General features: G+C 40.4%; 1 protein-coding gene across 2 annotated transcripts in view; it reads right to left on the bottom strand.

The window, feature by feature from the left end:
* Positions 1-27,339, bottom strand: part of ACO1 (aconitase 1) — a 61,410-nt gene that overhangs the window by 21,510 nt on the left and 12,561 nt on the right. The window contains exons 1-7 of one of the 2 annotated variants that reach the window (XM_054284568.1): positions 20,879-20,950; positions 9,563-9,686; positions 7,671-7,839; positions 5,485-5,622; positions 4,077-4,146; positions 3,789-3,972; positions 690-829 (exon numbers count right to left, since the gene is read on the bottom strand). In XM_054284568.1, the coding sequence (XP_054140543.1) occupies positions 690-829; positions 3,789-3,972; positions 4,077-4,146; positions 5,485-5,622; positions 7,671-7,839; positions 9,563-9,659 (798 nt within the window). In that variant the 5' untranslated portion in view covers positions 9,660-9,686; positions 20,879-20,950. Of the gene's footprint in view, positions 1-689; positions 830-3,788; positions 3,973-4,076; positions 4,147-5,484; positions 5,623-7,670; positions 7,840-9,562; positions 9,687-20,878; positions 20,951-27,339 lie in introns of those variants that run through there. The other variant, XM_054284578.1, reaches the window with a different exon arrangement.

Genomic DNA, 27,339 nt, shown 5'->3' with positions numbered 1-27,339 from the left:
AACATGCTGTTCTAAGAGGAAAGAGAACTGCGTGGGGAGTTTTCACACAGCAAACCCAGGAAGATAGAAAAATAGGGAAAACCAACTGCACAAGTACATGTGAACACACACAACATTTGAATAAAATGATGAAAAAAGTGTTGCCTTTTCCCTTTTGAAAGTCTCTCTGTAGACAGTATTCCATGATGAATTTCTGTACCAGATTTCTGACTTCCAACAACACTAATGCTGACCCAGTAATACTCTTTTAATTCAGTGACAATGCACAGCGTGAGTAAGCATGTTATAAATATATGACAAGAGTCAAACACCTGCACATGAAAGAAATAAGACTGCAATGCTTACTGTCTGGTTTCCAGCTTTTATATTGCCTAATTTTAAGTAGTGACCTCAAAAAACAAGTCATCAGGGTTCTTTTGAGGCAGAGGAAAAAGTGTTGCTCCAAAACACTACTGAATCCAAAATACCCCAACATATATTTTGTGTGGGTTCTGGGAAACAGATTTGCCTAAAAAATGTCCTTAATGAGCTGAATCCAATCCACAGACAGTGATAAGGTTTTTAAAAATTCAAAATGGCTACCTGGAAGCACACATAGGGTTCTTACACATTCTGTACAGTGGCTCTGTCCTATAGAATGTGTTTATCTCTCAGCTGTAACATCAAAATATCAAATCTTGATAATTTACCTTGGTAATGGTGAGCACAATGTCAGTGGATGTCACCAGTGGCTGAGGGTTTCCTACCAGCTTATAGCCAACCACCTCAGGAAGCACCATGCTGATCGGCTGTCCCAACATCACTGCCTCTGCTTCAATGCCACCCACACCTGCACACAACAGGAGGACAAAATGTGACTATTCAGAAAGATACTAACATGTCAGAGATAAACTTGTGAAGTCAATTGCCTGATGAGTGCTCTATTTAAGGTGTGAAAGGGGAGAGAAACCATACAGTCTGAGTCTTCTGCTAAGAGGCATTCCTCATCTCACTGCTGTTCCTGCAAGGTTGGGCTTTTAAATTTCATTTAGTTTCATATTTTCATCCTTGTTCCTAAGCCATTAGATGGGATACTATGTGAATCTAAGGATGCTTGGCTTTTACAAGAACAGATGTAAAATTTTTACTTAATATCTTAAACAGGTAATGCAACAAACCAAGAACCACTGATATGGCACTGAATATGTGCTGTGAGTGAAACATATGCAGACCATGATTGCTGGTCACCAAACAAAAAATCAGAAATTATTTTGAAAGAAAGAAATGTTACTAAAGAATGCTAACATAAAAAGTACTTGTTAAGACAGAAATATTTTCCCTTATGTCCACTATGTTTCAGCAGGGTTTAGGAATATGTAGGTGGAAACTGTTGCATAAGCACACCTTCACTATCAGAATTCCAGCTACTACTTAGTATTGCCAATTTATTAAGGTAGCATATCAAGATGTCATAGTCATATGCAAAATAACAAAGCCATGATGTTTATTATCTAGCAACTTAGCATTAAGCAGCCAAGCCATCAAGCAGTTTTACAACTTTCTGCCTGTATAAAGTCCCTCGTATATTTATCTTCTTCTCTGAAATGTCCTTCTGCCTTTTGTTTAGTATAATGAATACTAAGCTAGGAAAAACTGCCTGTAATAGCTGCTTATGAATGCCAAATCACTACTCCAATCTTTTTTCCCACTTAATCTAAGAATAGTTCTGAAAAATAATTTCTAACTTCTTTCATTCAAAATTATATACCTCTGTTAATTTAAAAGATAATGCTATGACAGAACAAATCATGTGGCTCCTTTCACTGGGTGTTGAATAATTCAATTTACATTTAAGTAAATTGAAATAACTGACTGACTACCACTGACAGTCACAAACCAAGTTCAACATCACCAGCCTCTGGAAAAAATGTTGGATCCAAGAATATGCAAGAATTTAAGCCCATATGCTATAGACTCTGTCCAGCCATACTTTTCATATTCTGGAGAAAAACTGAAGCTAAGTGTCACTATAGGACACGAAAGAACACAAGCTCACACCGCTGTTCTCAAGGTGAAGAAAATAGGGAAGTTTATTTTCTGACTCCAACATTTACAGTTTTCTAAAAGTGACAGCAGATTGGAGGGTGACAGTGCCACCTCTCCAATGACACTGGTCAAACCAACAGTCCATCAACTCTCTCTTCTTCCATAAAGGAATGTAAGACAATGAGTTATTTACAGAAAGTGTGTGAGAAAGTTCACTACAAGAATGTCAACACCAGAAGGCTTAGAAAATCTTATAAAACCAGGGTGATAGCTAAGAACCACACTTTTCCAAGCAGCTTTTTAGTGCTGCAGCTTCATCTAAATGATGGCTCCATGCATATGCTGTAACCAAATACAGAATAAGAGATGTGCCTAATCCCAAAGGTGTCATGCTTTAGATGCATTGAAGTTGTTTACGTTTGTATTCTAAGCCAGAAACACTTTCACCCTTGATTCAGAAAATTTCACTCAACCAATACTGCTGCAGTACAAGAGGTGGGTTATTAAAATCAGAAAGTCCTACCATATGTGGTGCTCAAGCACATTCATGAACAGCTAACAAATACTCTTTAAAAACACAGTGTGTTCCATATTTGTACAACAGCTGCTTCAGTAGTGCTCCTATCACTATATCAGAGGAAAACAAAGGCTCAGCTAAAGTCTTTGCTACTGTATGGGATGGCTACAAATACTTCCACTCCATAGTTACCTATTTATTCAATAATTCAAGCACTTCCATTCACCACTACAAGGAAAAATAAATTATTTATACCTATTCCTGTAACAAATATTGTGCAGAGAACTGGTATTAGAACATCACAGCTCTGTTTTGCATAATGTCCTCTCCAACCATAATTTAGTCATTCCGATTTAATTTTCAGCATCTTCCACCTAAAGATTTGTATCTGCAGTACTTTTTGGATATTCCAACACTTTTAAAGTAGCAAAGTGACACAAGAAAAATCGGATGGTCAGTGATACTTCAATTCTCTTTTTTTATTTAATATTTTCTTTATCTACTTCCTCATCATTTAAATGCAGAATGGAAAAGAATATATAAAAAACCCCAAACACAGCCAACAACACACATAGAGAATCCTCTGAGGCAGTTATCAGAAAGGGGAGCTTAGTTACAAAGTCTTATATAACTGTAAGAAACCTTATCAGGCTACTTGCATTTGGGGTTAGGCTATGTAAGTGTGTCTAGCTGGCACACTTTTCTTCACAGCAGCCCATACACTGCCATGTTTTATATTTGTGACCAAACCAGTGTTGATAGCACACCAGAATTTTAGCTATTGCCAAGCAGTCCTTACACAGCATCAATGCTTTTTGTTTTTCACCCTGCCCCTCAGCAAGTAACCTGGGGTGGGAAAAACACTGTGAGAGGTACAGCCTGGACAGCTGAAGAGAGCTGAACAATGAGACATTCCATGCCATAAAACATCAGGCTCATCCCCAGTCGGGGAGGTGGGCTTTCCAAAGTAGCCACTGCCCAGGGACTGGCTGGGCTTTGGCGACTGACTGCCTTTACATCACTTCTTTCATTTCCTTTCCCTGCACTCACGCCTCTTCACTTAAACTGTGTTTGTGTCTAGCCATTACTTTAATCTAGCATTTGGACTAACAGTCCCCATTGTGCTAGCAGGAGGAGGGAGGAAGTGACTGGGAGGGGGTGATCTGCCAACCAGGATCAACTCACCAGAGCCCAAACCACAGCTCCCTGAGCCAAGAGACTGCTCACAATACACTGCTGTACATACCCCAGCCAAGCACCCCCAAGCCATCTATCATGGTGGTGTGTGAGTCAGTGCCAACCACGCTGTCTGGATAGTAGTAGCCATCCTGATCCATCACCACTCTTGCCAAGTACTCCAGGTTCACTTGGTGGATGATCCCAGAGCCCGGCGGAATAATCCTGAAGTTTTTAAAAGCTTGAGAGCCCCACTGAAACAAAAGGAATTAAAGTAAAATATTTTCAACATGAGCACTGGAAGAACTTTCATTCACTGAACTTTTCTCCATGCAAATAAGATTATTTTTGTCGATACCTTTAAGAATTCAAATCTTTCTTTGTTCCTTTCAAATTCCAGCTCCTGATTTTTTTGCAAGCTGTCTGGCCTGCAAATGAAAATTATCAGCTGTCAGAACCAAAATTACCACGTGAATTTTATATCTAGTCAAAGGTTGAAAGAAGATTTATTAGCTAATGTGAATGCTGATCCATTGCACCATTTTAATATCACTACAGGCAACCAATTAAAAGGATTTAGGGAATCTTAAGAGATAACACCTGAACTCTGCTTCAAATGTGAATACTAATCTGCATTTGGCAGGCTTAAATACTGTAGCCTGGGAAAAGCAACACTGCATGCTAATGAAATGTGATTTTTCCAACACCAAAATCAGAAGGAATCAGCAAGGCAGTAAAGGAAACTGGAACACAACTGTCCTGCAACTTCCACATTTGTGGTCACTATGATAGAATGGTGTCTGAAGACCCTGTGTTTCAAAACAGTGTTAACAAATTCTTCACTTCAATCAGCTGCCTAACTTGGGTCTGCAGAGTTTGAAAGAACTGAAGCATAAATCTGACCAATGTTCTCTATATGAAAGAAAAATCTCTATTTTCTTGCATATGTTTATGAGGTTAACAGAAATAAAATAAGACTGTAACAAAAAATCATGATTTGTAACTGCATACCAAAAAACTACAAGCTGTAAGGAAAGCACCATAAAACATGCGGTTGCAGGATCTGTTTGGAAGATTAGTTCAGCAGGCCCATATTTATGTACCTTGGAGGGCAGAAGGACCTGTATACAGAGGTCTTTTATTTCACTGTAGGTCTAGTGAATCCTAGTGCGTCTTTGTATCTTTGTCCTCATCATGCTGAGGATTTAACAGCCTTTCCAGAACTCATGAGGGCCATAGTAAGTGCCCTCATGCTCTTCTGCTTGGAGGCACTGAAGCAGAAAGCAGTTCCTCAGAACTGAGCCTAGTGTAGATCACCTCTATTCTTAGAAAAGTGAGGAAGAAAGGATGAATGAGAACATTTCCTTTCTTAAAAACCCCTATAGGGTCAAAAAAGTGTACTAGGGAAAAAATGCCATTTCTGAGCAATTAACAATAATGCAGCAGTATTAAAGTACAATAAACACAGGCCTGGAATGAGTCTGTTTCTATCAACAGTTTAGTACAGGCTTTTGCTGCTGATAGATACACCACAGATACAGAAAATTCTCCCCCCAACTCACCACAGCTGATACAACAGTCTAACTTTAAAATTTTCTAGTATTTGGAACGTTGTAGTACAAATGCCACCAGTATGTTAGCATTGTATGCTAACATATGTATATTGTAGTACAAATGCTAACCAGTAGAACTACCTTGATGACCAGTACCTAGATTCAATTGACTTACTACCATTAAGAAGTAAAGAGTGATTTTTTTATTCTTACTGCCTGTTAAAATCCACCTGGATGGAGTGATCTATCACGAGATCAGCAGGACAGATAGGATTTATTTTTTCAGGGTCCCCACCAAGTTTCTTCACAGCATCACGCATTGCAGCAAAGTCAACCACAGCAGGCACCCCACTACAACAGAAACAAAATAGGCATGGTGAAACAATTTGGAAAAGAGAAAAAAAAAAAACAAAAAAAAACCAGTCCTGAGATACAGAACAGACAGCTACTGTCACATACAAAGCAAACTGTACTCCATTTTCAATGTAAGCAAATAATAAGTAGTAACCAGAACTTCTGGAATTTCAACACTTGACTTGTCTAAGAGATCGTACACTTTTCAATATTTCTTTTAACACAGCTTCTGATGCTTCTCTGCCCACACATTCTCAGTTTTCTACTGAGGTATATTCTACCATAATATCTTCAACCAACTTGGAAAACCCTCTTACTTACCTATCTGATTTTGCTGGGTGCTAAAACAAAAAGAGATCTCTGATGTGCTCATAAGGACCTGGCATCAATGAGCAACCCACTGAAAAAACTACATTTCTGTAAGAGCATCCCAAAGCAGTAAGGGTTTATGTTTTTGACTCTGACCATATGGAAGTTATTACAATTTTTTTTGATATCAGAAACCATGCAACAACAGCAGTAAAAGGCTTTTTGGTTCCTACTGAATTTTACCTTGAAAATCTCGAATAATTACCAAAAAAATAAACAGGAAAAAGGATCCACATTATCTAAACTGGACACAATTAACTGATATTGTTCAGCAGTTTGACATTCCAGGATAAGCTTTTTGTGAGAAAAATAGGAAATTCTGTATTATTTTACCTATGGGAATTTGAGGGGAGGGTAGGACAAAACAGAAGAAGAATTATTTTGTCAACTTATGAATGTTATTACAATTACAATTAATATGGAACAGACACAATATCCTTCTACAGTCTTAGAACAACTAAAGATAAATACAGAATAATCCTAACTAGGAAGTTAGATAATTCTAAACCAGGACAACCTGAATGTAATTGTTGCATGGCTTTTGGAAAGTTGCCAAAGCTGCCTTTTTCAAAAAGGTCCTCAGAGGCCTGTCCAAGGGCTCATTTTCCAGGAATGCAGTTGCTCTGCAGAGTTATAGGCACATTTTTAAAACTCAGCAGGAGTAAGGGGCAAGAAAGAAGAGCAGTAACAGAAGGAACAACACTTGCTTGGAAGTTCAGCTTCCTCTCTGCTCCAGTTTTGCAAAACATTAACAACAGCTAGTAGATGAAAAATAGCTAGGAAATGAGCACTTCTTTAATTTGAAGTTTTGCCAATTTTTTCTAATGTCTTTAAGTTGAGCTGTACTGGGTCTCTAGCACTTTGAAAACTGCTGTGAAAATGCATAACAGAGATTATGACAGCTAAGACACTCTACCATTGAGGAAGAAAATCAACTGGCAGCGTAGTTACACTGGGCTTACCATGGATGTACTAAAAAAAGACAGATTTTATAAAGACAGAGGACAAAGATACCAAGAACAGTGAGTAGACTTGGAAGTCAAATGCTGTATTAGAACAATTAAATGCTATTGTTCCACCTGAAAATTGAATTTCCACATTGAACAGGGACTATTATATGATTATTACTGACATCTGAGGACTCACTGCTTTAACAAGGTTCATTTTTTAGAGTCCATTAGGTAGGAATCTCAATATGCATTTCTGGGAAAAATAATATGCTCATTTTTTCAAGAGCAGGTAAGTCTTTAAAAATATATTAATAATAACAGAGATTTAGAATAGGAAGAAATTATGTGGGTTATAAATGAGAACTGAAATAGGTAGAAAATTGAAAGCAAGAACCCCTGGGGAACAAAACCAACCAAACAAAAAACAAACAAAAAATATGAGAGAGACAGAGAGAGAGAGAGAGAGAAAATAGACAGAGAATAACTTCTAAACACTGAACTTCCTCAATTGCATGCAATTTATCAATATCATTTTCTTTCCCCGTTTTGAAGTTTTGTGAAGATATTTACTTCTTGATCTCAGAGAAGTTTTTTTCAATGCTCTTATTCTGAGTGTTTGCCTCTCCAAGTGCTATTCTTTCCCTCAGCTCACCCCTCCACCCCAAGCTGAGCATTGTTGCACTCTCAAAAGACTCTCTTCCTTGCTTTGGAGACCATCAGACTCACGTGAAGTCTTGCAGAATAACTCTTGCAGGCTTAAATGGTACTTCAACATTCTTGTGTTGCATCACTTTCCAGTTGAGAATATTCTCAACATCTCCTTTCTTCACTAGGAACTCATCACAGTTACGGATCGCTGCTTCCAGGAGGATTCGAATGGAAAATGGCAGGCGAGCTGCATGGGTAAGAGGCAAGAAACAAACTCAGTTTTTACCTTAGGGCATTTGTCATCAAGTGCAAAGTTCCATGCCAGGGGCAGACAGGTCCTCATTTTCTCACAAGGCTTTATTCCGGTTATCCAAACCCCTCTTCTCACCTCCAGCTTTGCCAGGAGGTCAGTACTAACTGACCTGTTCCACTTGATGCTCTCAGCAGGTTTGTTATCTCAGTTCCTGTGACACACTAGACATCTTTGCTGAGGGACTTTTCCATCCCCCATAGCACAGCAACCCTGAAAACATGCTGTGCTCATCTTGTTTTTCTGCAGTTTGTTCTCACTCTTGTCGCTGAATACAGACATATAAATGCACCAGGAAAAGCATAGTTTTCTCCCTGCCATGTTGGAAAGCACAGCTTTAGTGGTTTATGCAGTCCCTTCATCTCAAGAGACAGAAGGTGAAACTGAACGAAAGTCAGACTGTGCACCTATCAATCTTCTTTTACTTCAAATCAGAAATATCTAAAGATGATGACACAAAATACTATTGGAGCAGTCCTGACAGCTCTACTGCAAGGAATGGGTGTGAAGAAAAAACCCAAACACATCTTAGTCCTTCCTCCTCCAGTCCACTTTATTAATACTTGTTTGATTGCCTCTCAAAATATTCACATTTTAAAATCTTTTGAGAAGTTTGTTCCAACTTTCTACAGAGGGCTGGCCTCAAGACATAAAAGTCAATCTCAGTGAGACTTCATTAGTGCTATTGTAAAAAAACATCTATTATTCAGGACACAGTAATTCAGAACAATTTGAGTTGGTTGTTGTTGGGAGTTTTGTTTTGGGGGATTTTGTTTATTTGGGAGTTTTGGGTGTTATTGTTACTGTTGTTGTTTGGAGGTTTTTTAGAATCTTCTCCTGCTTTTCCCTGCTAAGCTATTCCCTTTTTTTGCTGAATAGTGCGAATTGCATCCTTTGTCCTTTGAAGAATCTGCAGTTTATCACTCTTGGAATCCTGGAATGGATCAACTGGTAACACTGAATGTGTATCTGTCTATTCTTTAAGACTCTCCTCTGCTTTTCACCCACCAAGACTGACATTAACTGACTGGTTGCATATCAGAGCCTGTAATGGACATGTGATGCTGACATTCAGAGAAAATGCTCCTCCTCTTGTTCCCTGAATTCTCCTTAATCACCTGTCTCCTTTTGAAACACCAAGCACCCACCATAGATAACTCTAAGGTATAGATACTCAAGTTTCTAAGTCATAGTCAATGGCACAGACACTAAGATTTTTAGCAGTACCACTGAAAGATTTGGGAAATGTCAGAGGAACTAAGGAAAAAGCCTCCTCAGAAAGGATTCTCTAACCAGTACTGTTTTCAAAGCTGAAAAATCTTTCGGTTAAGTCTAGTCATACATATCAGTGTTAGATCCTTTCCAGCCTTTAGCAGTATAAGAAAACTCGTGCTCTTAGTTTTGCCTAGCTCTCCTCAACCACTCAGCAAAAACAAGGCTGCTGTGTGCACAGTATGCTGAGGAAATACTACTGCAATCTTGCCGATATTTCTGTCATTCTAAATTTCAATAATTAAATTTTGCTAAAATTTTGTTTCCAAGATTTGCCTTTTGAATTCATAGTTCTCACCAGAGACCAAGTATCATCCAATGTGGCCAAGTCTGTTCAAGTTCTATTTATCAGTATTAACAAAATGCTTCTCTTATGTTCTCAACGTACCATATCTCACATCTTCCAATTTGCTCAGATTAAAGAATTTCTTCAGAGGCTGCTTTGGGTCCAGTGGCTCCACAATCTGTACGAAAGGGTTGCTCATGGTTGTTGAAGGCCCTAGTTAGTGTCCCTAAAACAAAAGAAAAATCAAGGGCATTTTCATTACATTTGTAGTTTCATACCAAGTACATAGCCTATAATGCATCTATCCCATACACAAAGGCCTGTACCAGAGAAAAAGGTACTGTCAGTCATTCCCTTTCCACCCCAAATCTAAGGTCTCAGAAAACGACAGCAGTATTGTGAAAAATACAGATATACCACATGGTTTAAAATCATAGAATCTTAAAAGCTGGAAACAACCTCTAAGACCATCGAGTCCAACTGCTAACTGAGCACCGCCATACCCACCACTAAACCATGTCCACAAGTGCCACACACACACATCTTCTGATGATGGATCCATCACTTCCCTGGGCAGCCTATTCCAATGACAGGAATATATTTTTCCTAATATCAAATATAACCCTCCCCTGGTACAGCTTGAGAATCTGTTTCATCCTGTCACTGGCTGCCTGGGAGAACAGACTGTCCCCACCTGGCTACAGCCTCCTTTCAGAGAACTGTAGAGTGGTAAGGTCTCCCCTGAGCCTCCTTTTCTCCAGGCTGAACAACCTCATCTCCCTCAGCCACTCCTCACAGAACCTGTGCTCTAACACCTTCACCATTTTTGTTGCCCTCCTCTGGACACAATTTCACAAAGGAAATTCAATGTCTTCATTATTCTCCTCTTTATGCTGCTTCTAGACAGCCATTTGTGCCTCTGTGACTTACAAACCACCATGACAACATAGTCTCATTTCTAAAGCGTGTTGTGGTTTAACCCCAGGCACCAACTAAGCACCCACAGCCACTCCCTCACTCCTTTCTGGCAGGAAAAGGAAGAGAATCAGAGCAGCAAAATGAAAAAATTCATGTATTGAGACAGAGGTGGTTTGATAGATAAAGCAAAATCTAGACCTGCAAGCAAAGCACAACAAGGAATACATCCACCTCTTCCAGAGCAGTTCAGCCATCTCCAGGACAGCAGGGCCCCATCACGTCTCATGGTGATTTGGGAAAACGAACACCATAACCCTGAACCATCTCCCTCTTCCTTCTCCTCACAGCTCTGTATGCTGAGCATGATGGCACATGCTGTGTGACACCCCTTGGGTCAGTTGGGGTCAGCTGTCCCAGCTGTGTCCCCTCCCAGCTCCCTGCACACCCTCAGCCTCCTCGCTGGAGGGGTGGGTGAGGAGCTGCAAAGGCCTTGGCTCTGCGTAAGCCCTGCTCAGCAGGAGCAAAAACATCCCTGTGTTATCAAATGTAAGTATTACAGACTAAGATTATAAATGCTATCAGAGACAAAAAGAACTCTCCTAATTTCAGAAAGATTTGTTAGGGTCACCACAAAAAAAATTTGCACAGACTCTACTGTAAATGTCATTTTAGTTTGAGATATTTTCTTTTTTTGTTGTTGCTTACTGATTTACTGGTTTTTGCGGCTTAATGGTTTGCTGGATAAAGCATTCCGCTGGGACCTAGGACTTTTAGGTTCACATACAGAAATTTAAAGGCCCTAAGATAATCCCCATTGCAAGGCCAACTAGCAGCAAGGGGCCTAAATTCACTACAGAAATATCTCTTAATGTCCAGAAAAGGTTAACCATATACAAACTACTTAATGGAACACTTCCTATGACACACTGAAGACCTGAACTCTGCCCAAGTCTCTTCTGGAAGCGTTGGCTTAGACCAACACATGCCAAGGATCAAGCTAACAATTTAACAGTGAGAAAAATTCTCTTGCAGTGCCTGGCAATATTCCCAGTCACGATTAAATTTTTTTTAGTAGAGAGATAACCAAAGGCCTGATTTTCAGATCCCTTGTTTTCCCAGAGACAGACAATTCCTGTCTTCATTCAAGTACCATTATCTTCTCTTGCCTCAGGTTTTCAAACAAGAAAATTCACAACAAGTCAGGAGATACACATGACAGGCCTTGGAAATTGGCGCAAAAGGATGCGCAAAGTCCAGTACTTGTTAAAAACAGACACAGCAAGGCCAAAGAATTAATTTATTTATCGCACCTGCTAGTTTCATGCAATGTTCAGGAAACACTACTATGTGGAACACATTTATGGGGGGTTTTTAAAGTATTTTCAAAATTCGGGTTTTTTCTTAAAAGACAACCTAAGAGAAATAGCAGAAATGGTAACAAAAGAAAGTCCAGGGTGTAAACCAGCAAGATAATGTAGGGAAAAAAATATTTACAGAATTCTTTCAAAGAAAATAATGGATGTTTCTAGATAAAAAGCTGAATGCCCAGGGAAGCTAGAAGGTCAGCAAACGAACAGACTGCAAACATACACACAACCTCAAATGTATCATTCCATTGACAAGTTATTTCTGAAACTCCTTTTCCCAGCTTTGCAAATACTCACCCTGTACACAAGCCCCTAAAGTTTTAGGTGTCATGATCTTTAATCAGCATGAGCTACTAGCTATTCCTCTAAGCAAACTCTGCTTCTACAATTGAGCATTAACAAAATTAATTTCTTCCTTCCTCTTCTTGCCAGCTACCCTCCTGTTAAGATTTACTCTTTTGCATTCCACTTCGAGAACTTTATTTTATTCATATCAATTTCTCATGGGAAAGTTTAAGAGTAGCCATAGATAGAAAATATTTGGATATCCCCTGACAGATAAAGCAGATCATTAATTTGATATGACCATGAGTCCACTGTACTCAGTTCACATATTCTTATCCAAGTATAAACTGCAGTTTGAACATTTTTCATCCAAGTCCATGTCTTGGCAAATCACAGCAGAAATTCAAGATGTTATGACACATTATCTACATGATAACATTACTTTATCAGACATCACCCTCTTCCCTGAACAGCTCACAGTATGAGATACTTCAGTACAAATCTCCTCTCATCAGTGATTTACACAAATAAGCCAAACTGTTGGCTAACCAAGCCCTAATCACAAATTCTTTTCATCTGCCTAGTCACACTGACATGAACAACACTGTTACAAACCTGGAAGCCATTCAGAAATACCTGAAAAGAGGTAAAATCTCTAGAAAAAATACCAACTAGTAGCATTACTGCAGTAAATTTCACAAGACAGGGAAGCTCAGTCATACCAACTACTATTTCCACACAGTAAATTATAAACCAACTTGCCACAGCACAGAACTCTAAACTAGTGATTTGTCAAAAAGAAATCTGGGGGCGATACTCTGCATACTGAATATACCAAAGCTTCTGAAGTCATCCTCAGATAGATACAGGTTAACCTTTTTATTAACTTGATACAGATTAGCAATAGATACAGGTTAACTTTTTTATTAACTTGACACAGGTTAATTTGTGATTACAACAAGGAATATTTATTCGTGTTTTGCAGGCGCTGAAATGTAAATATGCAAACATGGGTGAGCAGACATCTGTCTGCCTGGAACTGGCGCAGCACGCAGGGTCACACACGCTGACCATGGCCAACGTGTGACCACATCGATACCTGCTCAGAAATACCAAAACAACCACTTGATCTTCTGCCCAACAACATGAAAACTGTTTGTGTGGAGATTACACTAAAAAAAAAAATAGATTATTCAAATGTGAAAATGCAGAATAGCATTTAAAAAGGAGCATCTCATTACTGACACAGACTCATAGAATATTATGAGTTGGCAGGCACACAAAGATCACAAAGTCCAAGTAAATGGCCCATATGATGTTCTGTTTCACAACCCTGGCATTATTAGCACCGTGCTCTGACCAATGGAGGTAATCTCAAAATACTGGAACCTCCTTAAAGGGTTGCATGACTTGTATGAAGTGTACCAGACAAACAACATTCTGATTTTAGCCCTTCCTTAGTGCCTACTATTAAAAATCTGAGAACACCCACAATCTGGTCCGCACTAAAGCTGATCATCTATGAATCTGAACTCCCTATCAATTCGTTTCCCACTCACCTTGTTACATCAATGCAGTAGCTCATTACTGTGCCACCACACTCAATCTCTTGTTAGAAGACACTTCAATTCACCCAGACTGCACATTAGCTCACCACAGAAAGTCTGATTTCTGTTTTTTCCCTCTCCCTCAGAGAAGCAGAAGTACAGAAAGATTGTAACCATGAATACCAGGAAGAACAAATTTATCTGGATAAGGCCATAAGTTTCCAAATATAAAAAAAGGAAGTAGTGTTTTGCAAATGCAACATCTTGCCCTTTAGGGCAGAGAATGAACCCTTGCCCACAACAGCTGTTTCTTGCTGTTTGCACCCCTGTATATGACACAGTTCAAATTTCTCTGGAAACACAAGTTTTACACTGTGATACTCTAAGAAGTCTTTTTGAACAAACAAAATCTTAGTACAACACTCCTCACTTCATCTGTATTGAGTGTGCCAGCAAACTCAGCTTTTACCATGGAGACCTCAGATGTTCACCAGCACCAAAAGATCATTGCAAAGATGCCTGCTGGCTGTACTGTCTGTGGTTATCTCTGTGGCATCCTGAAGGACACATCCTTTGATGATCATGACATAAGAAATGTGCACAAGTCCAAGGGGACAGAACAAAAAGGTGTCTGTCCATCCTCTTCCCTTGTCTTCTCTTATTCGTTAATCAACTACATCAGACACATTCAAAGTACATTAAAGTCTCATGGGGATTTCCATAAAAAGGTTTTAAGTAAGAAACTTAAATTTTTTTATTAAAAAAAAATCACAGGAGATTTCAAGGTATGTTTTATGTGTGCTTTCAAATCTTCAGCTGTTGGACCTTTCTGAGTATCAAACATAAACACAATACTGGTCACATCTCAACAACATTGATTGGAAAAGGACTTGGTTCAGTTTAAACCACATTCTTGATTGACAGTGACTCCTTGACTCTACTTCAGATCCTTTTTAAAAGCAGTTTTGTAACTTGGAACAAAGACAACAAATAAATTTTACTGAAATTAACAGAATTGAAAAAATACAATAATATATCTTTACACTTGCATAAATTATCTCATTTATCTCAAAGATCACAGAGAAGGAAAAAATGTATTTAGTCTCTTGCTATATCTGAGAAAGTCTGAAAACCATTCTAGACATCTTTTTCTACTCTCTTTAGAGTTGAAGGTGAAACTGAGCACAGCTAGTCAGATTAAAAGCAGCAATCTCACATCAGAAAAAGGAGTGATTCTTTATAAAAAACACAGCAGCATGCATACTCATTGACTGTAAACAGATCCATACTATCAACAATATGTATTATTTTGGGGGTTTTAGTGATATCAGAGCATCCCACTCATCTCTCACCATGCAGAAAAGGAGAAAACTGTAGCACACAGAGTGGTTTCCTACATATATGCTGACAGTAAACTATGCTGTTCCTGTAGTATACAACACAAATGTTTACAGAAGACTCATGTTTTTAATAACCACTTTCATTACAGAAGTACCTGATAATAAATCAAAGACACAGATTGTTTGATCTGCAGAAGGGAAAAAAGGCTCTGGATGAGAAAACTTCTGTCTAAGCTTCAGGGTATAAAGTAGCAACAGAACAGCCATGGTTATTCAGCATTTTAGTACAGACATATATTTAATCTCACTTGGAGAAATATGTTTCAACAATTGCTTTTTCTATTCCATCTTTGGTTTCTTAGTTGCTGTCTTTCCAATTACGAAAGGGTGCCTATGTTATCAATGATAAGAGGTTAATTTTAGACATCACTACATAAAACTAAACACCGGGTGTCTTAATTAAACAGATTTCAAGTATTAAATGCTCTTTTTCCTGAAACATGGGTAAATTCCTGGCCATCACTGTGAAGCACACACTCAGCAAAGAAGCAATTTAATTTCAACATTTTACCAGACTCTAGAAATGCTAAAAAAGATTACACTCAGGCAAAGCAAAGATGCAATTTTATCAGTCATCAAGAAAAAGGGGAATGCTCAGACTTGTTGGTACTTGAAGAAGCATGACAAAATATGATGTTTCTGTGATGAAACCTCCAACTGAAAACTGGGAAAAAAAAGAGGTGAGCTGGCAGGACCACCATGTTAAAAGTCCTTTCCTGGTGATAAGGCAGGACATAGGCAATATCCATGGCCTTGCTTGAAAAATGCAACATTTTTCATCCATGCTGAATCTGATCTTACCACCTCTTGATGCAATTATCACTCCTGTGCCCACAAGTTATTTCCCTTGGTTTTGTCCATTCAAATGGACAAAATGAGTGCCACTGTATGTATCTGTACTTAGCTGCTAAGTTTGCAACAAGCACCTCCAAATAGCAAAAGCAAGCAACTTAAAAAATATAAGTGGAGCTGCAGCAGAGCAGCAGAATACTGAGTTTTAAATTCTACATCACAACATTGAGCATGCACTTCATGACATTACTAGAAGTTAAATAGAACTGAACAGCACTTAATTAATTAAGGGCTATTCCTCATTTCCCCTGGGCCTCTAAAACTTCTCATAGCTCTTCTCATGGCTTCACATTCTACTCAACAAGGAGCCCCCATTAAAAAAGTTGATGACTCGTTCCAGTTTACCTAAGTTATAGATGGCATAGCCATAAACAAAGATCTCTGAGGAGGTCCAGCATGTAGGAATTTCCATCATATTGGAATTGTACCATGTTCTGTGCATGCCTACCTTACCTAAAAACCAAGGAAGGAGAATACCCATGTTAAGCATGTTGACAAAAGCCTTAATGGAAAGGCAACCTCTCTTCAGTATCAGTCTGGGGTTTAAAGTAGTAAAACTTCACTAAGTAAATCCATCCATAATTCTAGTCAGTTTAGGAAAAAAGTCCTAATAAATACATTCATGTGGCAGGAATTTTTTTTGTTTAAATATTCAAATTGCCTAAGAAAAATGTTTTTGTTACACTGGGTAAATCGACAGACAGATAGAGATGACCAGACACATGACAACATAATTACAAAAATCCCACCTACCCACCAAAAAATGGCAAAAACCCAACCAAACAAACCATAAGCAAAAAAACGCTCAAGCCCACACATGCCCCCAGCATTTGGACAGACTTCAACACCAGAAGTAGAACAAGCAGAGTCTTGTTTCATAAAAATATAAAATGCTATAATTACTCTTGGATGTACAAAGAACAGATGAGTGCAATTACTGTTGCAAGAAACACCCGTTTCTTCTTTTGATTTAGAGAAGCTCTTATTATTTACTACTCTACCTGTGGCAGATAAGGCCACTGTGTAACAAATAAATGCTGTTCCATTGCTGCTAACAGACACTGAGGAGATTTCAGTGTTTCAAGAGACTCCAGAAAGAATCTTTGTGTTTCTTTGTTACACAGAAAGGTCCATCATTACACATAGACCCTTAAAGAGAAGTCCACTAACAATTTGATGACTGAGCAACTATTCTGCCCGTATAAACTACATCAGTATTCCACACGGGAAAAAATGCAGTAATAGAAAAAGGAAGGTTTCTTAAACAACCTCTGGCAAAGTTTCAGAGAACCCCTTTCAACTTTAATGCTCAAGAGAAACACTGTACTAAAACAAACAGAGGTTTGGATTGCAGATGCTCCTGCTGCCTGAAACTTTTGACAGCAATGCTAAAATACTTGCTTATTCAGATCCATAAAGTGCTAAACTTCCAACACACCAAACAGGTTGCTAATTGCATATTTCCATAATCTGTGTATTTCATAAGCTGTCATGAGTATTCTGACCATTGCACTTTGTTAGCAATGCTGTATCACACATATTGGAACTGAAAGTTCAGGTCAGAGATCAAGTTTGTGAAATCAAACATTGAGGTCTTAAAGTAACTCTGACTTCAAGTGAGTTGGAAGTTTAGGTGCCCAGTTCCAAAACGTAGATATTAAACTTCTTCACATCATCACTCCAGAAAGCCAAATGCTACCTCCTCTCTCACCTCAACATAGCTTAGAGGGACAGTCAAAACACTTCTCTTGCATAGATCTCACCAGCCTTTGGCAACCCAGGTAAGCACACGTATGTAGTGTCTCTCCTGTGCTCTCAGACAGCCTCTGAAATGCAATCTAGTCTTAACAAAATCCAGATCATAACTAAGCAGGTGTAAGTGTTAAGGGAATGCTTTCTCAGCACACTCACCACTGAGTGTCCCAGATAAAAGTAGAGACTAATTTTTATTTTTTGCTACAGGAAAATGAGCAGCCTTACACCCAAGAATAAAAGGAAGCTTATTTGGAGACTACCAAACACTGAAAAATAAAGTGTTGAAATTTCTTTCCTACCTCCTGGGAGAGCAGCTCTGAACTTTAACCTACTTTCTACCTCTATACAAACTTGCTGCTTTTTTACCCTATGCTAGTACTCTTAGACTGTTCATTAACAAATATGCAGCTTGGACCAGTTTTAACAAAGAACTAGCTTTCAGTGTTAGTTACAAAAAAAAAACAACATGGAAGTGCTGCAAGAAATGTGGAATACAGAGCATGTGTACAAAGATTTGTTCTAGAATTTTGGTTCAATGTCAAAAGGCATTGGTCTGTAAGTTTCAAAAGACTCCTATGAAGGGTGAAGAAATGCAGGAGAGCTGCATGGGAAAGACAAACAAAATGAGAGTATTGTGAATCAGCTCTGTACTCATGCCATTACCTTTATATGAGCTCTATAAACTGCTCTCTCTGCACCTTGAAAACTCCTCTTCTGCAACTTGAAATCTGAACTGTTTCAGAGCTACTGAAGATATGTAGGTGGAAGGATCCTTTCAGGATGAAGAACTGATGAGAGGATTACTTCTGTTGTGAAATAATCTGACACTGCGGGGTCCTAACTTTCACACACAGGATTTCAAGACAAATCCTGAATTTGTTGTCTGAAAATAAAGATAACTTTCTCACACCAAAAACTTCTACCGGTAATCTCAGCAGCTATTCAACTATTTGTGCAAATGAATCCAGCTTTCAAACACCCACAGCTTCGGTCTGTAAGGAGAACAAGTGTGTGTCTGATACAATTTCATGAACTCAAAATATCTGTTAGCAGAGTTTTCTGGCCAAGCTTTCTGGGGAGGCAAATTAAGTTCCACTAAACATTTTAAATCACCTTTTTTATAACAGTTTTCACACAGAAAGGGTAGGCAAAAAAAACACCCCGAAAATCAAAATTAATGCCCTCTTTCACAAGCATCTGAAGTCCTGACCCTACAGCTGTGGGATGTCCCAATTCTTTCAAGAAAGTGCCAAAAACCTAGAGGAAATCTTCTGAATTAATCAATTCCAAAGGCAGCAGCAAATGCAAAAACCCCGAAAAAAAATGATCTCATTTTCACACAATTAAGACTCCTCTCTACCTTCTCTATATTTCAAGACACAAAGGGACCACTCTTCAATTAACACCTTTCCATTTAGCTTAAGTAGATTGTTACTCCAAGGAGGGAGTAAATTTCCAGCTCTTACTCTCACAGAGCTATAGTGAGAGTCTATGCTGGAAAACACCAGCAAATGAGATTTGTTCCATTTCTTACTATTCAAATGTTATTTTTTCTTTAATTTTCTGCATTTATTGTTTTGGCTCTTCTACTATTACTATAAAAACAATTAGTATCAAAGTTGGAGTGGCCAAAGACAACCAGAAAGAAAGTAGGATGCTAAATTACAAATATGATATGACAAAAACCTGCAGTTTGAAAGCCCTGTGGTCTTTTCAATTCAGCAAGAGTCTGCATGTTGTTCTCTGTAAAGCATAGCTAAGTGATCAGACTTCTTTTTATATAGAAAGCTTCTCCAGGAACCTCCTCTATCTTATAAAGTCTGAGAAGAGTAAAGTATTGATAATTTTCCTAATAAATCTTCACACACACCACAGATCCTGGAAGGCACAAGACTCAGCTGCACTTCCTACTCTATGCCCATTACACTCATCTTACTTTCTTTGAAGCAGTAAGTAACAATCCCCAGAAGTTTATTAGGACATTCTGATGAAGCACAATTGCTTTTTAGCAAAGCATTACTAAAATAAACATTCCAGTGTTAATATTTCACTAGGGTGGTCTTCCTTTACTTCGGTTTTGCGGATTGATAAAGCCAGTCTGAACAATAGCAACAGCACTGAGTGCTCAGAGATATTAATTCCATTCCAATTGTTTGGAGAGAGAATCCTCTGTTTTAGACCAAGTTTCCCGCTGATATTAAAAAATACTAAAGTTCAGCTCTCTCTGTCCTGCCCTTTATCCCCCCTCCCCCCACCTTTACTAGCTTCAGAGGTGGAAACTAAATATCAAAGTACAACCTCCAGTTAAAAAATAAATGGGAACTCTGGTGATATTACGAGACGTGGAAACATACTGAACGTGAACAGGGTCTGATCCAAATATACCTGATCCAGTTACTGAAACTGGGCATCTCCACCGCCACAGTCCTAAGTCAAGTTAAATTAGAAGGCAAATACCTGCATCTGTGCTATGACCTCCAGGACTGTTACAGAACACCTGCACCTGCTGTCTGTGCCATGAACATGAAACAGATTATTTTGTCACCCAAAATTATTAAGACCCAACATTTTATAGCCATCACCTTCCAATTATTTTCTTTCATCCTTTCCCTGTCCTACCTATGTTGCAGATCTACTGAGGTTTTTTCCAACACAGAGGAGTTGCTGTGTGCTTAATAGGTATACTTCGCACTATCCTCCACTATTTAGATACTACTGAAATACCAATAGACAAGGCTCGAGCAGTTCCAGGAGGAAAATCAATGTTAAAGCTTCACCTACATGAGGACAGGGCATCACAACTTCTCCTCCACGCCCGCTCTTCTCGAGCTAAATCTATTCCTCTTTCACCGCTCTGCAAAAGCCGCCCCCTGTACTCCCTGTGAGCCGGCCCCAAGCAGGGTGCTGGAGATTTCGCCAGCCGGGGCCCGGAGCCGCCGCGGGGGCCGCACAGCCCGCCGCCGCTACGAGATGGTGGCTCGCAGAGGCTGCTCCGCCAGAGCCGCCTTCCCTCCGCAGCATCCAACGACTCTTTCCAGCCGCTACCGCGGGAGCCGGGGCCGGGAGCCGGCAGGATCCCCGGTCCTGCCAACGGGCCCTGCTAGCCGCCGGTGCCCGCCCTCCGCCCGGGCCCGCTCCCGCCCCGGCTCTGCCCCGAGGGGCGCCCCTCCACCCCACAACCTTTCCCCGCGGCCGCCGGGAACGGGCACGCCGCGGCCGGAGAAGCGGCTCCCAGGCACCCGAGCCGCCGGCGCCGGTTGGGGAGAGAAGCGAGGCGGCGGGGCCCGCACTCACCGGGGAGCGAGGAGCACAAACCGCCGCCGCCGCCGCCGCTGCTCGCCGTCAGGGGCCGCCGGGCGCAGGCACAGGGAAGGGGCGGTGGCGGCGGGCTCCGCCCCGCGCCCCGAGGCCGGAGCGGCGGCGGGATGGCCGCCAGCCGCCCGAGCGGGAGGGAGGGAGGGAGAGAGGGAGGGAGGAGGAAGGACGAGCGAGAGGACGAGCGAGCGGATGGCCAGCCCGGCGGAGGGGGCGCGGGGCTGGTGAGCTCACCCCTCCATCCCGCAGCCCTGGCCCCGGAGAGAGCCGCTGCTTTCCTCGGCCAGCCACTTTCACTGGATGGAGGAGGAGGAGAGGGAGCGCTGTGAGTGTGGGAGGGTGGGTAGGAAGGTGGTCCCGAGGTCAAGGCCAGATCTGCTGCGGTGAAAGACGGGCACTGTGACATGGGCAGCAGGGTGCGTCAGTGATGTGCCTTGTGCCGACCGTAAGTGCACCGTGTGCTCACGGCCCGAGCGCCTGCCCAGGCTTCGGAGTCCAGAGGTGCTGTCAGTGAAGCCTGGAAGCAGGTGTCGCTCAGGACACCACCTGACACACAGGGCTGCATCCTCATCCTGGAGTGGGAGTGGGACGTCCTGTTGTTTCTCTTGGCAGGAGGAGAGCTGATTGTCCTGGCTGTTGGCAGAAACAGGCTGTTACTAACAAGCTGGTCAAGATCAATATCATGACGTCAATATTAAAGAACAATATCAGAGTAGAGAACATCCTAGAGGACATAATTTACATCACCCCCATGAGTCTTTATCAGTGTCCAGCGTGTTCCCAGTAGAAGAGTATATGGTTTGGGCCTGAATAATATTGAGGAATACATTCAGTGCAACTAGTCAGGGTACTGCTGCAGTGGGACAGCACGTTGAGCTCTGGAAAGCAGGAGCCAGAAGTAAGAGGCTAGGAACTGGCATTGACCCATCAAAAACCCTGTGGCCCAGCTAGGTGAGCAGACACTGAGTGACACAGCAGGAGCCAATGGTTCAGCTGGAAGACCCCAGGCTTTCACATGCTTAGATTGTGAGGGTATAAAAGCCCAGGGTCTGCTTTGCTCAGGGTCCCTCCTCAGAGACACCAGCCTGAGCTGTTATTTTGTCACTGCACCATGATTAAACCATTGTAAGAATCCAGGGGTCTGAGACTGTCATGGGAAGCCTGGGGACCAGCCAGTAAGGAATCCTGGTCTGACTGGGTGAGAGTGTGGTGTGTAGGGAGTCAAACAGGGCACCTCTCAGCTCACTGGAGCCACCATTGTGAAGTGACCTTCATTCCAGCTCACATGGTCGCATGGAGTGTGCCTGCCAGAGTCATTCCTCAATAGTCAGACAGGAAACTTTGCTTAACAATTAAGAAAACTAAAAAGTATCTAATTCCAGGAAAATAATTGTATACATAGTAAAGAAGAGTTGCATGTAAGGAATGTAAGTATTCTGTAAGTCTTGGTGAGGTCTTGGAGGTCACTGGCTAGGAGACATGCTAACCACTGACAGTTGGACTAAAAAAAGGTCCATAATGTTTTGGTTTTACCTGAAGAAATCTTAGGCTAAGAGCAAACTGAGACTTGCTGCAGAGGAGCAAGTCTCAGGTAAGTGAAAATGCAAGTGCTTAGCTCAACTTGTAAAAGAAGGATGAAACATAGGAAATGCCCATGATGTCTCACCTGGATGTTTGTGGGCTGGATTCCTGCACACTGACCTGTGCTGACAGATCCTCCTGCCTACATACACTATCCAGCTGGAAATGTCAGACCGGAAGAAATCAATGGGAAGGACCCCAAGATCTAGCAAAGAAGATACATTGAGTAGGATTTTTTTTAAACTTCATATGGAAATCCTGGCTTTGACATACCTGGTGTTGATTTCACTGGAACAGCTGAGACTTCTAGGGACCATCGGTAGTTAAACCTGCTATTCTCTGACCTGATACCTCTAAATAGCCTGTAATCTGCAACATATAGTACTTTTGAGTTATTGCTCAAAATTGCTTCCAGGTTAGCCTGCTTTCTGTTCAGCATAAATACCACCTGGAATAATTCACTTGCACTAAGTTCTTCTTTTAGAATTCTGTTGGTTTTTAGAACATATGATTTGCTTTACCAGATGGTTAACATGGAACTGGACATTAATTAATAATATTCTTTTCAAACCTTTGGCCAGAGAGGTTCCTAAGACTGAGTTTGGCAGAACACAGTTATGTTTGTAGTTTTGCTTTTGGCTCTTGAAGGTGGAAGCCCATGTTTCTACATGACACCACAAAATAGTAGATTACTCTGATGGTCTGAAAAGCCAGAGAATTTCTAAAACCTCTTAGAGCTTTAGATGTTTTATTATTTGATAGACATTTTTATTTTTGTATATAACTAATAATAATAAAGGCATTTCAAAAATGTTCCTCTTTGTGGGATTAAGTCCTATAATGCTTCTCTGGGTCACTTCCTTTAAAAATAAAATTTTAAAATTTTATTTTAATTTGGTTGTTGTTGTTGCTGTTTCTAACAGACGAGACTTCCAAGGCCCATGTATATCACTAAGTTTTGAATCATGAATAAAATCCTCCATACCTAGATACCAAAGCAATTGCTACAAAATCTGATTGACCTAAAATCTCTTGGACAAAAAGCAAAGACTAGTGAAAATAGCAGGTCAGCAACAGAAATGGGAAATCCATACATCAGCTCTGACTTTTCCCAGTGCAAGGGAATCAAGGGTATCTGCAAGGTTTGTACTTTCTGTTCTGCAGGGAGGGAAGGCCTCTGAGGTTGATAGATAGTAGAAGGGAAGATTCTGTGTCCCAGAAAGAGAGACACAACTGCTTCAGCCTCTGCTTGTTCTTTGCAAGGACACAGAGGCTATAATGGGATTGGAAGAGAGGCTGTTCATTCAAGGGTTTATGGCAATGCTGTCTGAATGTTGTTGCTGGTGTTTCCAGCATTTTGCTATTCTTCTCACTGGGCTCAGTTTACAATAAGGTATCTTATTTAGCACATGACTAAAAAAGTGAGGGTTTGCCTTTCCCCCAAGGCTGCCAGGAGGTGAGAACTATATTAGATCTATTGTTTGTAAGAAGATGTTTACTGAAATGGGTTCACGGGTTTAGGATCAGATTGCAAGGATGTCCAACAGTTTTCTTGGACAATCATGCATTGTGCTAAATCAGGGTTAAAGAAAATTATTTTCTGTTCTTGCAGTGAAAATTGATGCAAATAGGAATAACAATGCCTTTCATGTTGCAATCATGTGTATTCTAGAGTGCTTTTAGTGTTTTTCATTAAATTATTTCACAACAGATGAGGAACTATGTGTCCTTTGTCCTTTCTGTCTTACTGAAATCCATTTCCAAGAAGGTTTGTCTAATATCAGATTCCTTTTGGAGTGTTCTTTGAGGTTATTCACCAACGTCCTGGAAGTCCAGGGAGCATATCATATCTGTTCAATTGCTGACTTCACTATTGTGTCTCAATATATTTCACTCTTTCCAATCCTGTCAAGAAGTTTAAAATGCTTTGAATTGCCAAGAGATTGTTTTCAGCTTGTTACAGTCAATAAAGCCTTAACATACAGCAGTAGAGTTCAGTGTTGTAGCAATCTTCCATGCAGGCTCAGCTGATCACTGAGCCTGCAGCAATCACAGGATTGCTGCAATCACAGGATTGCTGCAATCAGTCTCAAGGTGGGCTAGGATAGGCCTGACAGGGAGGCAATAAACTTGAGCTGGCAGTCTAAAGGACCCAGCTTTGGAGCAGTCAGCAAAAAGAAGTGTCTGCATGTGTCCTGCTTTTCCTGGCTCTCTGTAGTATAATGAAAAAGCTTGTTGAGGTTTGCTCTGGAGTGCTGTGTCCCTATAAGCAGCACATTAAGGGTATATAATTTAACATACTATGTTCTACAAAACATATGAATTTATATATTCAAATGTGTTCAACACTCAGTAAAAGTGTTCCTGACTCTGGGAAGCCATCTGTGAATGAACTGAAGAGACAGTGAGACAGTAGCTTGCAGGTTATGGCTTACAGCTTGTCCTGAGTACAATATGTTTGGAAAATATGTTTGGTGGCTCATGAAGGAGTTAGTGGTGAGATTTCATTGTTAGTCATGACTGTTTTAAGCTGTTCAAATTGTAGGAGTAAAAGTCTGAAAATAGAGATTTTGAGAGCTCCCAGATGACGTCTCAGAAATACCACAGTAGATTCTGATTATTGAACTGAGGGCCTACTGCATCTCCCTCTTTAATTAGATGATTGTGCATCTTCCAAAGGAAATTCTGTGGTTGACATATTTTAATAAATATGTTATAATTTGCTTCTGATCTTAGCACTGGTTTCCTTAACTGTCTTTCTTTAAATGAGTCTTCAGAAAATTGCAGTTACATTTATTGAACTTAATTTTCAGCAGCAAAACAAAGATTAAAGTTCTGCCATCTACTGGTTAAATGGGGTTCAGCGGAGGCTTGTTGTCACTCCTGTGAGAGGGCACTGACTTCGGAGTTCAGATCCTCCTCTTAGTCCCAGGTAGAAACTCATAAACATGTGTTGTCAAGGAATACTACTGTTTTCTTGCAGAATAAAAGCATTTGTTCGACTGTGCCACAGGAACCGAAGGAAAGGGACTTGAAGAATAAACTGTCTGAGATAAGTAAAACTCTTCACTGCCAACACTGCACCTTCAGCACCAGACTACCTAATGCTTTTGGAGAACTTCTTTCAAAGTAGATAATCTGTGATCAGCTTATAGTTGCTGTACAGAGCACGAGAAAGAAAAACTGTTTGCATCATTGAAGTGGAAGGATTGTTCTTGTCCCTTTCAAGAGTAATGATATAACTTGCAGTAAATGCAGAAGTCTTTGCTGACCACCAGTGTCTTTCCTTGCATATTTGGAATAGTGTAGAAGACTAACCCAGACTAGATTCCTGTGAATGCTCATTTGAAAACAATCCATATTCAAAATCTTATTTAAACCTTTGGTGTACAGGCAATGTACAACACCCTTTCACACAGTAAGCCTGGACTTACGCTGTTCATAGTTTGTGTTGCAGTGGCACTAACACTCCCTTACTGAGCTCAGGACTCTGGCAGAACATGTTACTCATCTGATAGATCAGGATGAAGTGGGGAGTAAACTAATCCAGAAAGCTGGTAGAAGAAACAATCTCTGGAGCCCAGGCAATTTACCATCTATCACGTGGCTAGTCTAAGATAGCGGTTTTCACTTTGCCACTGTACATGTCTAAAGAACTTGCACACACAGTCCCTAACCCTTACTAAGAGGCACCTGTTTCCTACTACATGCTTGCTACATGCATTTGGTGACTGGTAAATGTAACAACCTTGGACATTCACTGCAGCACTACCCTTTCATTCCCTGTACTGACTAGTAATTGCTTGTAGTTGCTCTGACATCTAAAATTTCATTAAAAACAAGGGGCATATTATAGAAAGCAATGGAAAACATGCTTTTTGAAAAGAGGTCCACATTTTATGCTGCCTATACGTACACATTTTGCTCAAAGAGCATTAAAGATGGACAGAAGAGCAGTAGGAATTCCTTTGCTGCACACTAATGGTAGACTTTTTCTGTAACATTTTACTTATTGTTATGCCTAAACATGAGATTCTTAACTACTTTTCAGTGAAGAATTGGATACTGCCTATTTTCCCAAGATGTTTGTACTAGTATTTTGCTTTTTGATTCCTCAATTTTCCCCCAGGAAAATTAACATACTGAATAAAACCAGCAATCACAATTAAAGAATACTCTACTTAGTTGCTTCCAAGGCTTCTTGAAGAGAGGAGATCAGATCTCCTATGACATGGCACAGTCAGGATGGATGCTTCCCTGACATATTTTCCTGCCTCTGAGGGCAGAGAGCAAATGCATCGTGACGGATATACCCTGACTGCTAGTGCAAGTGAGAGCACAGAGCTAAATTACATCTCACAAAAGTTGTCCTTTTCACCCATTTGCAAGTAGTTCAATTCTTTGCACACAAACATGGAAGAAAGGGATAACATAGCAAAGAACACAGAGGCTGATGGGCTTTTTTACCCTGTCTAGATGCCATAAGAATGGGAAATCCTCTACTACTCCTCTATGTGCAAATAGTACCTCTATTGTTAATCTCTCTTCAGTGAACAAACTGCCTCATTTACCAGAGACCTTAATGAAAAGCTGCAATTGTGCCAAGAGAAAGCTATACAATGGGATCTCCTATGAAATGTCCTATGAAGTGTTACCAGGCCCTCAGTGCTTCATTTCCACCAGTGAAATCTCATTCACCTTTTTTATTCCTAATGCACTTCAACACTCCAGTGCTTAGATTTCCATTGTGTCAGTGGTCTGTGGTGGGAATCTGTTGCAGCAGACCTCTTGTTAGGGGTAGAAATGAGCCAAGACACAGACTCTCATTTAACAAAGTGAAAAGGGTCTCAGTTTATTCT

The sequence above is a fragment of the Melozone crissalis genome, unplaced genomic scaffold (genome assembly GCF_028551555.1).
Source record: "Melozone crissalis strain CALT ecotype California unplaced genomic scaffold, PUWL_Pcris_2 ptg000005l_1, whole genome shotgun sequence".
In the NCBI taxonomy this organism is placed as follows: Eukaryota; Metazoa; Chordata; class Aves; order Passeriformes; family Passerellidae; genus Melozone; species Melozone crissalis.
This window is presented reverse-complemented; position numbering and strand designations above follow the sequence as displayed.